Source organism: Colletes gigas, unplaced genomic scaffold, assembly GCF_013123115.1.
Source record: "Colletes gigas isolate AHSC1104 unplaced genomic scaffold, ASM1312311v1 Colletes_gigas_Sc00001, whole genome shotgun sequence".
Lineage (NCBI taxonomy): Eukaryota > Metazoa > Arthropoda > Insecta > Hymenoptera > Colletidae > Colletes > Colletes gigas.
The window spans coordinates 9,651,675-9,668,139 of record NW_025106630.1 but is presented as its reverse complement, the minus strand read 5'-3'; the positions used below and the strand labels follow the sequence as shown (position 1 = coordinate 9,668,139).

The window sequence follows — 16,465 nt, the reverse complement described above, 5'->3', positions numbered from 1 at the left end:
ATACGATGGATTGAATAGATCGTACGTAAGCGTTTTAAAAATAAGAGGCACATTCGTATTAATCAACGTGACAAGACGTTAACCCGTAATCATTGAAAGAAACGACGATTTGGAAGAGTGGCATACCGAAACACAATGGAAATAAATTGGGACAACGAGAGGACTATTCGGAGCGTGTGATAACCGGGGAACGGACGGGCTGAGCGTCCTTGGATATGAGATGGAACCACGCGAGGGAACTCACGATGCGTGACGATAACCGAAACAAAAAAAAAAGAGTTACGTGCTCGATCGAGACTCGCGAGGTAAAAGATCGCTAAAAATTCCGTGGGCCCGTTGCGTAAGCGAAGAACGCTGTCCGCGGTGCGTGTTTGCGTGTACAAAGGGACTATTGTCACCCGTAACCGAATGCAAGAAGCGATTCTAATGCAAATTGCTCTAAAGAAAAAGAAATCTAGACGCGATATTAGCCACACAAAGACACTTCAAAAGTGTTAGTGAATGTTAAAGCGAGAGAAAAAAAATACGAAAAGAACACGTTCAAAGTGTCGGAACCGTGCGCCGGAATTCTCTCGTATCGGGCGTTCGAGTCTCTGCGGATTCTGCCATGATCGCGAGCCGGGTACTATTTCGTCCCGGCTATTTCCGCGGTTACTTCCGTGAAACATTCGGGTCAAACGGCAAAAGGTAAACGACCTTAAAAAGCTACTTCCGGCCGCGTTGATCTCTCTCCCGAGCCGATACGAACTACTCTCCGGTTCTCGCGATCGGTGATTCTCTGGCTCGAAAGAGGAACGCGGAGCAAGCGTACGGGTAAGTGATATTCGGACCGAGGAGGAAGCTAAAGCGAAATTCAATGTAACAAAACTAAGAAAAATAAAACGTAAAACGAGAGGAACGTTCGGTGGCAAGTCGGAAGAAAAGTGTCGCCGGTAGGAGGGGGAGAAAGGGTCAGGGGCAAGGTGTATTGGACGTGATCCAGCATCGGCATGCCAACTCTTCACCTACCGTGCGCCTCGATGAACATCGCCCAGCAACCCCAGAAAGCCTGCGAGCTGCCGGAACGATGTTCCTCCGCGGCCCCGTCCGCCCGACAATTCTCCCGATGCTCCTCCATCATCCACCACGAAAATCCATTTTCGTTCTGACCTTTGAACTTGGAAAGCGACTCCTCGTATCCGTGCTGCCATCTCTGCTCGCGATGGTGTTCCGCCACGGTATCGGCCGGATCGAAACCGAGCCTCTCCTTGTAATAGGCCTGAGTGGACATCTCGTTAGCCAGTTAACTCGATCGTTCGTCTCCCTTAGGTTCTTTCGAGACCCAACGATCAGCGACGAGGAGACGACGCGCTCTCGCCGTTCATCGGGGGGGGGGGCTTCTCTTTCGCGCGGCGTTTCTTATCTTCCCTTGTTTTCACGTGTAACCACGCGCACTGGTACTGACACCAAAAAACCACGATCGAACGCGAAACGTTTCGAGGAATATCACCAAGTCGAGGATCACTTAGGCTTATTATCTTCACGGGAAGATTCGATATTATTTATATATTTCTGGCGTATACGTGTTACTATGGCACTTTGAGTCGATGCAAGACCCAATTTCGTCCCTTAATTAAACTCGTTTTTCCTCCCCTTGCGTTGCTCCGTTCGCGTGCTCCTCGTTGACTTTCGTTTCTTTTTGGATCGGATACGTTGACACTGGGCACACGGTGGTCGCGATGCACTGTCGAGAGAAGAGAAATAAAGGTCGAACGATTGCGCGCTGAGGGACCCCGATGGGTCGGACGGACGATCGGAAAAGAAGGAACTCTCGAGGGCGAATCGACGACGACGACGACGACGACGACGCGGACAATGCGACGGGACAGAGAAGAGGAGAAGAACGGGGCTAATTTCGTTCCCGGGTTTGTCCGTTCGTTTGTTCGGCCAGCTCGGCCGCTCCAGACGAACGAACCTTAACGAATCAACGACCGAATTTATCACGGCACGTCGCAGACGTAACCACTCAACGTTTCTCTGGCAAAAGCGAACCACGGTGAACCCGCGGTGAGACGCGGTAATAGGTCTTTCGCTGACGCCTAGTTCATCGTTCCCCGCGTAGAGAGCCCGAGTACCGAGACTATATCCATCCAGACGCGATAAAGAAACAACCGCCGTAGGGCAATTCTCGTGGAGACCGTTGCCAAAACTTACGTACGGACGATTAATATTCGACGATCCGAGAAAAAACGAACGAGAACCGATGTTTACGGAGTGCAGGGACGCGGGAGCGCGACGGTTACCGATTAACGAATTGAATCGGACTGGCAGGGACAGAGCGAAGCTCGAGCGATCGAGCCACCGAGCACACGAGCGAATCGGAGATTGTACTAACGAACGAACGACCGGGACCGGCTGATCGAGCGAACCAGGCGAGCGATCTACCAAACTGACGGCCCACCAGACGCTCGGTGACTGAGACACGGGTGCCACCCGGGGAAACCCAAGACCATCGGGATCTCCGCATATGGTAATGGAAGCAACGGCATGTGGGTGTCGTCTTCTGGATCGTAACGAAAACCAGGCGATTGCGACACGTCGCGGCAACGAACCCTTACTGAACAAATATCGCCGGTGGTGGGTTCACCGCGCGAGGATATTCTCGCGTGCCCCGGTACCTTTATCATCGCACCAAGAACGACGGAATCAACGGAACAACGGAGTCGCGACACCAGAATCGAACCGTTCCTTCCTCCCCGATGGTTTAATGCCCGGCGTCGCGTGGCCGCGCGTTTAGATCGCGACTCGACACGACTCGATCGGACTCGACTCGACTCGCGTCTGCCCGGTTCTCACTTGGTCCGACGGAATTAGATGCGAATAGAAAATAGAGTAACGCATGTCACGCGCCACGCGGTGTTAGGCGAACTCCTTCTGACCGTGTCCGTAGCATTGGTCGGACGACGGTGTAGAAAGTTCGAGAGAAAGTAACCTAGGCGCGCGTAACGCGCCAACGGAGTCGAATATCGAAATTTTATTGGAAACTCGAAAACGATCCGACGAGAAAAGGACGATCGAACGCGCCACAGGTTCGCCAAATGTTAAACCACGTAGCGAAGGTGGAGAAGCAGAGGTATTATACCATCGGTTACTCCGTGCTCCTTAAGAAGAAAACGATTCATGAGATACGAATGAAACCGGTGACATCACGGCACGTCGAAACACGACGTGTTTTTTCTCCCACCTACCCCTCTGCCTCCTACGAGCTTTTCGTTCACCGGCGAACGATACGCGGCCTTCTAAAGCGAGACATTCGTAGAAAGGAAACAAACTGTCGACTGCTACCGAACAAGTATCGAGGCGGCACGAACGAAACGTTCTTTCCACCCGAGGTTGCACTTTTGCAGAATCGAACGAGATTGTAATTTATACGCGCATGTTGGTCCTTTCGGGGACTGAGAATAGTTACGACGAACAACTGGTATTGTATTTACTTCTATATTGAGGGGGTCTTATACTGTAAAACGTGATTTTCTATCTTCTTTTTGCTATTTTTTTATAAAGAAACTATGCAATTTCTTGCATCGGTGTTTCGCGTGTATATTTATTACTCTTTCAGTGATATTCACAAATTTTTATAACAAAAAATATTGAAAATTAGCGACAGTAAGTTCATCAAGTATATCTTGAGATATCATGGAAGCCTTTTCAGAAAAGATAGTTTTGAGAAAAATGCATTTAAACAGAAGGATCAGACCGATTAAATATAAGCTGGTGCAAATGGCGAACTGCAGCAGCCAAAGGAGAATTTCTCCAATTCGTGGATTCACAGGACTTTTCCAAGAAGCAAGATCATTTGTAGCTTATGTACGAAGATTTATCAAGAGTCGATCTAGAAAAATCGGATACAGAATACGAATGAAAGTTTGGATTCGACTGTTTGGGGTCACTGATCCCAAAACATTCGACTGGGCGTTTATTAGACAAAAAAATGTTTGCAATCCTATACCCAGCCGGTCGTGGCATCGCATGTCGCTACGGTCAGTCTTACGTCAAGATTGTTTCCGCGTAAAAGTTTCTCGGTAATCTCGAGTTTGCTATCCGGAATGAGAATGCAATGATCGCATTGTTTCGTAGAATTCTATCCCTTGCACGTATGTGACTAAGATTTCGATAAGATAAGCGTTACCTCATACTAAAATAATTATTACGATAACAAAACTACATGACACGAGGATTCAATTGCACAGGGTGCGAATCGTAAACAACAAATGCCTTTCGTTTCATTCTGATTTTTGGAAGTCAAAGGTCGCGCGTATATCTATACAATATCTGAGCGTATTTTTACCGTATTTTTATCGACGACGCGATGCAACGGAACAAAACATCGACGATCTTGAAATGAAAAGTTTGTTACGAATACTGCATAGAGAATATGTTTTGTAGAATTGTGGGAGATATTTAGGTAGGGGTAATTTGGATGCTCCGTGGTCGTTTGGATTTTGCACCCGGTCCCAGCCGAAGGTCCGTGGACTCTCGTGGTGCGATAAAAGAAAAAGCAAGTTTCACGTGCACCGGAGACTAATAGAAGCGCCGGAGAAAAGCGAGGACGGCGAAGGAGCAGGAGGAGGAAGCGCGTGTACGCGTATCGGATCGGATCGGCATAACGCGAGCTGCAGAGGGGCCGGCTCGGCGGCATTCTTGTGGCAACGGCGTAGCAGTATAACGGGTCCATAGTCGGCTCTCGGAGGACTCTCGAGGGCTCTTGGAAGCCGAGAAGACTCTCTCCGCGGCGGCGGCGGCCGTACAGTTCGGTCAACCTTGAGCAGCACGCGGCAAAGCGCGACTCGCTATAACGAGCACCGACTTCTTTTCCTCTCCCTCTGTTTTCACAAGACCTCCCTTCTCGACGTCGCGTTCGTTTTTCCGATTCGTCGGTCCTTTGGTACACCCAACGGAAACCCCACCTATCTTGACATCTCGTAACACCTCGCCTCGAGCGAAACGACAACCCGTACCGACACCGTCGATCCTCGATCGGTCCAAGGCATCATCGTTTCTCGGTTGCGTTCGCGCTACACCGTTCTCGTCCCAGTTACTCGCCACTTATGAACGAACAGAGGCGTCGATTCCTCGCGACCGGTCGACCTACAGACACCAACCAGTCGAAACGACGTAACCCCGGAGGCCGGGGTATCGATTGCGGATCGACCTTTGCTAGCGGTAGCGTCCAAACGTTTTTCTTCACAGCCTCGAACTTGATACTCTCGAAAACTACGCGCACGCTTCGAGTTCTCACCAGTTTCGAGGGGAACGGACCGCGATCGAACACGGTCGATGAATTTTCGTGTCGACCTTTGCTCGCGAGATCGAAGAAGAAGCTCGAGAGAGCCCGGCTCGTTAAATCGTATAGTTTGACTAACAGTGTCTGCGGACCTCTCTAAACTACGTTCCTTTTTCGCGACGCAACTAAAACTGGTTTTCGAGGTTGCAAACGCAACGGCGATCCCAAGTCACGCACGAAATGAAACATTCGACGCGAACAAGACGGAACCTCCCGGACGCGTCGAAACACGTTCGGTCTAGTTTTTTTCGAGGATAATGTCGTTAACAAATTTCTCGACGACGTCATCGTTCCTCGAAAACTCGTGTAGGGCAAGAAAAAAAAATGAAGAAACGGCGCCTCAGGAGAGTGCCCCCCTCCCGATGACGAAGGAGTTCGAGGGCGCACTCGAAGCACTCGGCTCAAAGGACAGGCTCGACGATAAAGCTTACTTGCACTTTCGCGGGTCTCTGTTAACGCGACAGCCAAATACGGCTTTCGGCGCGAACGCGCCGGAGGTCGCGGATACGAAGGTGGGGACGATATACTAACCTAACGAGTAGAAAGAGAACGAGAACAGACGAAAACGAAAATCGAGGAAAATTGTCGAAAATCGACGCAGGACAATCGAGAACCAAAGCGTTATACTTTCGATTTAGAGTTTCATTTCGGAAAATCTGTTTAAGAAATTAGGTTGCGCGGCCCCCTCGGAAGGTAACGAGAGTGTATCGCGCGCGGCGAATAATTGGCATTCCTGCTCGAACGGGACGGACCTTCGTGCTGGGGAGGCACGATCGTGCCATTTTGAAGACAATTTGGCAAGGAAACACGCCCCGCCAGTCGTCATTTCTCGTTTTCGGTTCGTGATTTTTCTGGTAGATCGACGATGACGTTCCTTCGGGGGTTCGATGACGCTCGAAACGGCAAAACGGTCGACGAGGGTACGTACCGGTTACGACCGATTCGGGCCAGAGAATAGGTCGATCGGACCAAATTAAGAAATTCCACGTACGCGCCGGGCAACCGGGGACACATAAGCAACGCGCGCTCGTACGTGATTGTGCGCGCGGCGTGTCTCGCGAAGCCGGTTTGTCATAGAGCTCTACCCAGTCTGTAATTATTACGCAATCCCCGTATTCGATGAAAACGACTTTCTTCTTATTCACTCGCCGCTAAAAACCGCCGTCTAACCCTTTGCACGGTGTACGCGAGACCATAGTCGACTGGGTGGATTCATCGTCGACTACTCGTAATCGGGAACCTTTGAATCGTTATCGGCGTTCGAACGGTCGCGCGAACGATGGCGCGCCTGGTTTCGAGAGCGATTTGAGGAATCGTTGCATGCGGAGAGAGGAATCGAACGAAATCGTAATCTTGAATGGACACGATAGAATATCGATACGCGTATTTCTTATTTGGTGAATCGGTCGCTTAACCGTCTCGACTCGATGCCGTTTCGTGATTACCAACAACGCACGCGTTAATGGAGGGGGAAGCGAGATACGAAGTGGGAACGCGCGGGCGAGTCCGGCCTGTGTACGCGTTCGTGGAACGGAACAAAGACGCACATTCAGAGGGAACGAGAAAGAGAGAGAGAAAGAGAGAGAGAGAGAGAAAGAGAGGCACAGTTGGAGTCGCAGACAGAGGTAGAATAGCAGGGAGGTGCCACAGAACGGAGCGTGACTCACGAACGCCTCGTGTTTTGCTCTCGGGCCACGGGGTTTGTCGAAATTTTTCTACGAATATCGTTTCCGACCGTAAAAAAAGAACCACCGACTCTACAACGTGCTCGTCGCGCACGTGTCGAAGCCAATAAACACCCACGAGTTCCTTCGACTTCCGTTTCGTTCTTACGATTCATGGACCCGTAAACTACGCGAAACGGTAACGGAGGCGTTATCTCCGATGGTCGTGGGGTATCGGTTTGCTAGCACCGTCCGTGACTGGGTAATAATACACCCGCTTTACCGTGACTCGTTCGCAGGAACAACGACGACGACGATGATGATAAGAACAGGTATAAACGCACGCGACACTGACTCCACGCACGATCGGTGCGATCCGACTGACAGACGACGACCGACCGACCGATCGACCGTCCCCGACCCACCGCGACCGTCGGCTCGAACTCGAGACGTGGCACTGGAATTCCGTGGCGGAGAGCGTACCGCACGACACAACGTTGACGAAGTCGACGCGCGTATCCGGAACCCCGCCGTAACACGGCCAGGTAGCTGTAGGCCGCGCGCGACGAGGACAGAGAGAGAGGAACGCGCGCGGAGAAACGCTCGAACGGAAAAAGACGGAAAGGTGGACCGAGAAGGATGAATGGGCCGAGGAAAGAGGAGCAACGCGCGAGGATAAGGAACGACGCGCGGAGGGGGAGGTACAGGGAACCACGCGGGAGGAGGAAAACGGCAACGGAGACGCGCGAACGGGTTAGAAAGAACGGAGAGTGAGAGAGAGGTAGAGCAAAGATCAAAGAGAGGAAAGAGGAAAGGAAGAGAGAAGGAGAGCGAGCGTGCGGCTTGCGAGTTGGAGAAGACGCGATTTGCCGCTCCGTCGTGTAGAGCACGTCGCCTCGACACAGACTGCGCCGGCCTGGACAACTGCCGCCCACCCAAGCTGCCTGCCTCTACCTCGGGCCTCGAGGTTCCAGAACCTACTCCTCCGCGTCGTGCCCCGCCATTGCAGCTCGTTCATCCTTCACTTTCTCCGTTCGCCAGACAGAGAAATCGACACGCCGCCGTTCGGGGTGAAACCGAGAGGAGAGAGAGAAAGATACACGAACGATGGGAGGGGGAGGGACCACGAGTCTATGGTAGACAGAGAGACGAGAGGCGTCTGGTCATTTTGACAGCGGCACCGCCGTAGAATAGCTGCCGTTACAAACAGGTTCGTAGGGCAGGTCACGTAACGACAGGGGGCGCGCCGCGAAAATACCGCCAACTGCGAATTATCGGGTTCGTCCCGTAAACGACACGAACTTGTTTTCGTTCTATCCTACCCCCCCTGAACTCGACGTTGTCTCTTTCGTTTACCGTTTCGCGCGAATTCCTGATCCCGCGGCCGAGAATATATCCGTGCGGTTCGGTAAGTGATGTCGTTTTCCTATCTCGCCTCCATAAACAAACCTACCCCGTTTATATCGAAGCTGCGAATTCTCCACGGCAAATTCACCGCCCTGACCATCGTGATTCCAGTTCCCCTGCGTTTTCTCCTCTCTCGAGAAATTATTCGAACCGCGGTTACACAAGCAATCGTTAAAGTTACATACCAAAACGACGCTGCTCGCAAGAACGACCCGATAGAATTAAGGCGACGCGCAGCGCGGCACAAGGCCCTCGAAGCGTGAGAATTCTTGCGATTTGGCCGCCAGCCAAATGTACCCCATTTTTTCTTCGTCGATCATTCCTAACGTCGCCGATATTCTACCTCTTGTTTATGTTCGCATCGAGACACGCGGGCAAACACGAGACCGGTCGTAACAGATGTGGACACTTAATGTGACTTTCCTCTAGACCGCTAATCCACCTCGCGATCACGAATGGAAATATATTTATCTTATCGTGATAAACGATAACAGACTCGTCGAATAAATATAACGACTTATCGTCGTGCATGATACATACTTTGTTCGAAGAAAATCAAAGCCCGTTGTGCCCTCCCCGCCTCTCGAGTGCAAATGCGAACGTCGGTCGTACGAAGGCCGGTGTTTGTCAGAAACTGTCACCCGCCGTAGATTCTGTTATCGCGTTCGCGTGTTAACCGCTAACCGTTACAGTTTTAGATGCAGTCAGAACTATCGATGTCAACAACATGTACGGTTTGCGCAATGGACATCCATCTCGACCAAGAGGTCGGTAAACTACGGCCCGCGGGCCACATCTGGCCCGCCGTCTATTAACCCTCGTTCAGCCAACTGCGTGACCGCAAGCAACGACTCGGCGTGCCAAAACCCAGACCAGACTCTGTGTCTTGCAGCGGCTCGCGAAAATATTACAAATTCTCGAAATATTGTTACGAAGGATCGAAATTTTCAACCGTGTCGAAAGTAAGACGAAAACTGCGGACGGTTGGATGCTCGGTCGACGCGTATCATAACCTATAAAAATCGATGTCTCGACGGATACTTGGACTTCTTGGCACCCAATGCAAGTGGATACCGTTAGCATCCCTATCAGTAGGTCAAGCAGATCGTGTCGTTTAATGCGGTCCAGAACGTCGCGTGTCGTCGATACACTAAGAGTCGGTTAATCGTTCCTTAATCCTCCCGATACATGAGATAATTACAGATTCGATTCTCCTGTTTTCATAGTTTCTCCACGGATAGCGATAAATAAGGTCTAGCGTGTACTACGTCTCAACGCGTCGTATTACAAATAAGCTAATTGAAACTAAGAAGATCCTGACATTTTTACCAACAAGATTACCTACTTAATATGTATAGGAGACCAGAATTATCGATAGTCGATAGGCGCAAGGTACCGAACATGGTCGATACATTATTTCATGGAATAAAAAAATATGGTATATATACGTAATTCGAAGGAAACGATGACGGTTAGTACGATACAATAGTGGAATCGACCAGCAATATTTACGTTTAGTTTGCTTACGCGAACAGTGTTTACTATCTGAGGTCGTTGAAGCTATTAATATTGATTCCTACCAGAACCATTAATAAGTATTTCGAGGAACAACCGTACCGACAATGTCTGACACTTTAAACCTGGGACACCCTGTATAAGCGTTTGGCTGTCGACTGTAGTGTTACGTCGAAAAGGATAATTCCCACTATCTAACGTTATTTGGTTATGTCTATTACATATTCGATGAGTTCAGAACAGCGGTTCACCGTTCCCGACTCATGACCTGAATCCCACCTGGTAACATTTTTCTGTTACTTTTATTTTTTCCCCGAGCCCCGTTGGCAAGTTCACGCGCATTCCTAACTGTACCCCGATCCAATCGGAGATTACTACACGTAATATATATATAAAAACGTGAGGATTTCCTTTAAAATTTAGTCGGTCGGTGAACGTTGTAACTTCGACTTCACGCTTTAGTCTTTGGAAAAGCAACGCCGCGGGTCAATGTCGGTTCACGTAACGTTTCTCTCACCCTCGAATGATGAATGTTCTCGACGAAGAAATGTGTACGCGATCGCGACGAGGGTAATTTCCCGAAAAGGTAAGTCAGAATACCGGAAGAACCGCTTTCCGAATTCGACCCAGTCGACCCGTGCAGTAAATCGAGAAATCGCTTGTTCCGTATTTTCAAAGTCGATGACGCCACGCTAAATTTCATGAAAGATTTTCACGAGATAAAACATAAGTGCAACGGGCTCTACAGGTACTTCATGTAACCCGGGACATCTAGCGAGTAGCTCGCGAAACATCGCTTAAACTGAAGAAATGCAGGGATCATTGCGAACACCAAGCGCCATACAAGCGACGCCGTGCATCTATGAACTATAAACCCTTCTACTCTCCTACAATAATTACAGATTGTATTTTACGTAACAAACAATTCTACGATCAATAAACGAATCCAAATTTAATCGGAACGTTTCATTAGAGACAACACAGTTTGAACTGAAATAACCTAATTTTCCGATGTACGTAAATATCTGTCAGATAGAATCAGTTCTAACCTCTTCGGAATTATTATTTACCAATCTTCTCGACTATTGTTCACTCGTACCTTGACCTCGCAATAACACACGACATTAGATTTCAAAGTGCATGCACTAGTTGCATAAGATTTATTTTCGAACACACAAAGGACGCACATTTCTCAACACAGATTAAAACTTAAATGACTGGTGATTAACGGCAGAAAACAATAAAGCTGACTGTTCGGCATAGAATGTTTCTAGATAAAACCGCCTCGAGATACCAGAAAACACAATACGCATATCTAACGATTATCATCCTTAATCTACCATCTAATCGGATACATAACTTTTATTTCGATTTTCAATATCGACCCAAGATCAGTCTGTGTTCTTTGAATTAAAAAAACAATATCAATTTTTTCCACGTTCGCTTGAAAAATGGTTCCAGTTTCGGCCAGTTTCTAGAACCACCCTGTACGGTCCACCCTTTTGCCACGATCGAACGCTCCGCGACGTCACCGAACACGGCGTCTAAATGTAACGAGTCTGCGCAGGGGAGGAAGTAAACGAAAAAAAAAAAGAAAAAAAGAAAAGAGAAACGGAAGAGAAAACGAGGGGAGGGGAAAATTGCACTCGAAGGCTGGGGCATCGAACCGTGACCCGAGCACCTGTTGCCGCCTCCACGCTCCTAGATTAATACGAGCCGACCTAACCTGCCGCCTCCGCTCCCTACTCGACCGCCGCGTAGGCATAGTGAACCAGTGTAACCTCTCTTATGAAGATTCCATGGACCGTGACCGCTGAAAAGCTCGGCCATCGATGCGGCGGCGGCGTCGACGCGGTTGAATCGGTCCGCGTTACTCGGTTGTCTACCCCTTTGATCGAGAGCGACACAAGTGTCTTCATTCATCGCGGCGCGGCCACAACGGGCATTTCAGCGTCGAGAATTATCCCGCGTTCGCGGAAAGGCCATAAATTTAACCGGACAGATCGCACGCGGTCTCGAAACGATAGGCGGACCGATTAGAAGTACCGGTTACTGGAGCATTCGTGATAGCACGCCGATAGCTCGCTATAATTAGAAACAATTATGCTCGCGTGCTCGGGACACGATACTTCTATCGGTGCATTTGTTACGAGACCGCGGGCGTTACGTCGATCGAGCCATTTTAATGACTCTACTTGAAAATGGTGCGGAACCGACCGCGCGCCTCCTTTGTGAGCGTGAATCAGAGCCTGTAATTTCACGAATCGGATGTGTCCTACATGCATGCGTTTGCATGAACACACGGATGTCCCACGTTCGAGAAAAATGTCCACTTTATCGCGAAACAAGACCTCCTCCCGAGGACTTTAACGCTCGTGAAACGGAATTCGTCTAACGATCAAAGCGATTCGCTGCGGGCACACGCACGCGCACTCAAAAAAATTCTCACGGTAAGATGAGATCGGCAGCTGCAATCCGATATTTACCGAACGGTTTCGAGTGTCTATTCCTGGTCAGCAGCCCCCGTCGAAGGTCGGCGAACGATCCCCGTCAGGAAAATTTGCAATGTAACTAATGTCCAAAAGCTGTACGAACGTGTACACGTTGATACTTTTCTAACTAACCTCAACTTTTCACGGTAACACTAAAGCTCGACGCGTGGTACAGCCGTACACCGACTGCTATAGTTTCAACTTCTCGCGAAACTCGTACGGAAATCGATATAGTCGATTAGGAAAATTCGAACGAGAATTAACGTGTAACCAAAGGGGAGGGGGCCAAAACTTTCTTCGATCACGAGCGGCACTATCGATTCGTTCGCGTCGCAAATTACAGTACCAACATCGTTCGAGATAAAAAACGAGAATGAACGATTGATTCTCGGCATTACTATTACCATTAATTTACAAGTCATTATACATTCTGGTCGATTACGTGCGCGCTGTCAATTACCAGGAGAATCGTGTATCGTAGTAGAAGCACGATAAACGTCATCACTACGAGTGCAATTTAGCACACTCGTGCGTTGTAATGATGCTCGTTTTGCAATTGTTCGGGGGGGAAACGCAACACGTGACGTTTCGTATTTTAGAATGATCGGGGAATTTTTTTTTGGGGGGGGAAGAACAAGCGCCTCGTAGTAGTTGCAAATCACGGTTAGATCGAAAACGAAAGGCGGAAAGCGGTACCGCGATTAAAGAATTCAAGTACGTAACCAGCTTACGAAAACGGAAACTTAAATGCGTCAAATGACAGCTACTTACCGGCAATCCGTAAGACGGCTCTGTCAGCGGGATCGAGCTGCAGGATACTCAGTGGTTTGTCCTTTACCCATTCCTTCAGACTTCCGTCTAGCTCGAACTCCATTATCTGATACGTTGTTGGCTGTAAACTTCTTTTTTCATTTACACCATATTCGTGCAACTCCTCTCCTTGTTCGGCACTGTTTCACAATCACCAGAGCAATTTCACAACCGCGACACAGAGCCAGAAACGTTACGTCGTCTTCGTTCGATACCGTTCGCGAACGTCGAGTGTTGCACCGAGAGAGAACTAGCTCGGTCGTAGTTATCGACAGCGGGCAGCTGGCGGCTTTGCACATGCTATTAGACACGACATCCCCGCGAACGGTCTCTTTCCCCGTAGATTCCTATCAATGTTTCCTCTTTCGTGACGTGTTCTTGAAATTCTGTATAGTTCAGTCGGCCGGAACGCACGTGGAAATCGAATTTACCATGCCGCGCGTTTATTTACTATGGAACGCCGGCCGTGTAGGATACGGTAGCGTACCGTTGCGTAGAAGTGCACGAACTGCACGCCGGAACGAACGGAAGGAAGAGAAGCGAGAAGGAGACGACGAATAGGGAAAGCGTCGATGTCTGGGGCGTCCTTTTGACGACGGATAGCAATTACTTAACGATGGGGAACGATAGGATAGCGGGGCAGCTTATAGCAACGCAACTAACGTGCTTCCTGCACGCCGATAATTAGCAATGCTTCGTGTCTTCGTCGTGAGCGGCGCTTAGGTCAGGTTAGACAGTTGGCTGAAAACTTGGTTAGGTCAGGCTCAACCTCAGCAGTCAAAGCAGCCTCGAATTCCCGTCGTTGCTGTTCGTTTTCAAGACCTTTGCCACGATCCTAAGATTCTTCGATGTTTCACTTGTCGAAATACCTCGGTCTAGTTCTTCCACCGCCCTTGTTGTCATCTATACCGCTGTTCCCTTCCGGAAACATTCTACGAATACAAATGAGAAAACTATTGTTATTCGTTTTGCGTCGAACCCAATTGTAAATTGTTCAAGAGCAACTGATTTTTCTAGCGCAACGTATGCGCCTTGCGTGTTCGCGAACACGTAAGGAAAAGGGAATGAACGATATTGCATTAATATTTTAGTAATAGCATTATGACTCACGGTCGGGGGGGAGAAAGCGATTTTCCGCCGATCGACGCTTTCTACGGATGTTTACAAGATAAGAAAATTTAAGAACGTTCGATTTCTCTGAAATTGGACGTTATTAAAATGTTTAACGTGGGACTCGTTGCAATTTCTATTCGTGATAAATTCAGACGTCAGCGGTTAAAACTATACATATATCGGGCAAGATCAGATACAAAGAACCGGAAACGGATGTGGTAAACAACTGTTGTATTCCTTTTAACTAACTTTGTTAAGTACACGAGTAATAAAATAAACGTTCGAAGATTGATTTGACGTATTCATACTACGAGGTACGAAAATGAGTCAATGGCCAAGATTCGGGTATAAGGCAGGGATATGAGATCATTATTGGATACATAAACATGATGACACACTTGGCATACTACACAATATATCGAATCGAATTGATTTTCGAACGGTATTTAAAAATTAAAACATGCATAAATTCTTCGTCGCATAGATCATCGTTCTACTTTCAAGGGGAGCTACTTGCTTACTGATACGAGTGGTTAAAATATGCCAGTCTCGAAAGCCTTCGAATTGGAATAACGTATAAACAATAATCCTTTATCGTTCATTGTATTCAAATATTCATACGTGCCTGAACACTTTAACAAATAAAATTTATTTTTACACTATAGAGAAGCAAAAACACGAACATCCGTTCTATATTTGAGGCTCAAAAGGCTTGAGTTTATGCACAAGGCGACTATGGGAGGTAATTTTTCTCTCCCCCTTTCTCTCTTTATGCTTACAGTCAAATTTAGAGCGTTGTCCAAACGTAAGATCCCAAAAAGTACATTCAGACATCCTCTCGCTGAACAACCAAACAATGAGAAACGTACCAGATTCAAGGTTTGATTACTCAACGAGACAAAGAATATAATCCGATTGCTGGAAGTTAAACCTAACCTAACATCTATTAATTCTGTTTTATGAAAGGAACATAAATTCTTCGAGTTTGCGCGTTATTAGGACCTGCGCGATACCAATGAATAGGATTATCGTAGAAATCCTACGTATTAGTTATTCGAGGGTTACATGCAGGCAATGTGCAATATTACTACGAATCAGCGACATCTGCGAAAAACATTACACGGAACTGACTAAATCAAGATAACCGTCGCACTGAAAATAATGAAATTTAACTACGGTTCGTTCACATGTATTGTCGCGAATCTTAACCCAACATCGAGTTCAACATATTACTATATCGACGAGACAATACTCTACTCCCCTCAAGTCCACGTATACCGATGATAGGATAAAGTTATTAACGTTTTCAGAAAGGTAACGAATTGAGAGAATAAGAAGAATGTGCATTACCGTTCGATCATCTGTCGTGCTGATGCGAAACCAGGAAAAATCAATGTTCACCGGTATTCTCCTTGAATTTCTTCGTCAGCAACGTGGCAACCCAATCCGAAGAATATCCTTTCGCGATTTTTGGTACACCTTCCAACAAAAAACACTACATGCTCGCGCGCAGAGACATCGCATTATCACTTTTCATAGCGCTTTTCGCGATAGAAATACGACCCGGTTCGGTCTGACGACGCGCCTAGCAGACGACATTTTGCTTTCGACGAAAGCGCCCGGAGTTAGTCGAGAGACCCCGAACTTTGGCGACTGGAGTGGGGGTTTTCGGTATCTAGCTTGATTCGCAACGCCACTCTGTGGCCACTCCACTACCTTATGTGAGGTACATATGTTATTAGAAATTATTTGTCATACTTTCTTTATGAATTACGTATTGATCTAATCTTTATGTCATATTGATCTCATTTTTAATTAATTTTTCACACATAAGTAACTTTCTTTTCCGCTAAAAGCTTCCTCTATATTATCACTGTTTATCGTTTTTCTTGCAAATAAATGAGATCATAGAAATGAAAAAGCATGAAGATTTCCAAACTAGTTTTAAACGTTAATTGTTCTTTAATTCCATTTCAAATGTATAGAAGACGCTTGATATGTATGACATTTGTTAATTAAACCACTGTATCCATAAAAAATAATAAAATATTTTCTAAATAAATCTGGTTACTATGGTATCGTAAATAACCTGTATACATTCATATTCATAAAAACTAGGAAAATGAAGCAACAAAAAGGAA

At 47.6% G+C, this 16,465-nt stretch overlaps 1 protein-coding gene across 1 annotated transcript in view; it reads right to left on the bottom strand.

The window, feature by feature from the left end:
- LOC122396506 (microtubule-actin cross-linking factor 1) overlaps window positions 1-7,890 on the bottom strand; it is a 66,891-nt gene extending 59,001 nt beyond the window's left edge. The window contains exons 1-2 of the mRNA XM_043395037.1: window positions 7,271-7,890; window positions 1,009-1,723 (exon numbers count right to left, since the gene is read on the bottom strand). Of these exons, the coding sequence (XP_043250972.1) occupies window positions 1,009-1,270 (262 nt within the window). The 5' untranslated portion in view covers window positions 1,271-1,723; window positions 7,271-7,890. The remainder of the gene's footprint in view (window positions 1-1,008; window positions 1,724-7,270) is intronic.
- Window positions 7,891-16,465: the final 8,575 nt, after the last annotated feature.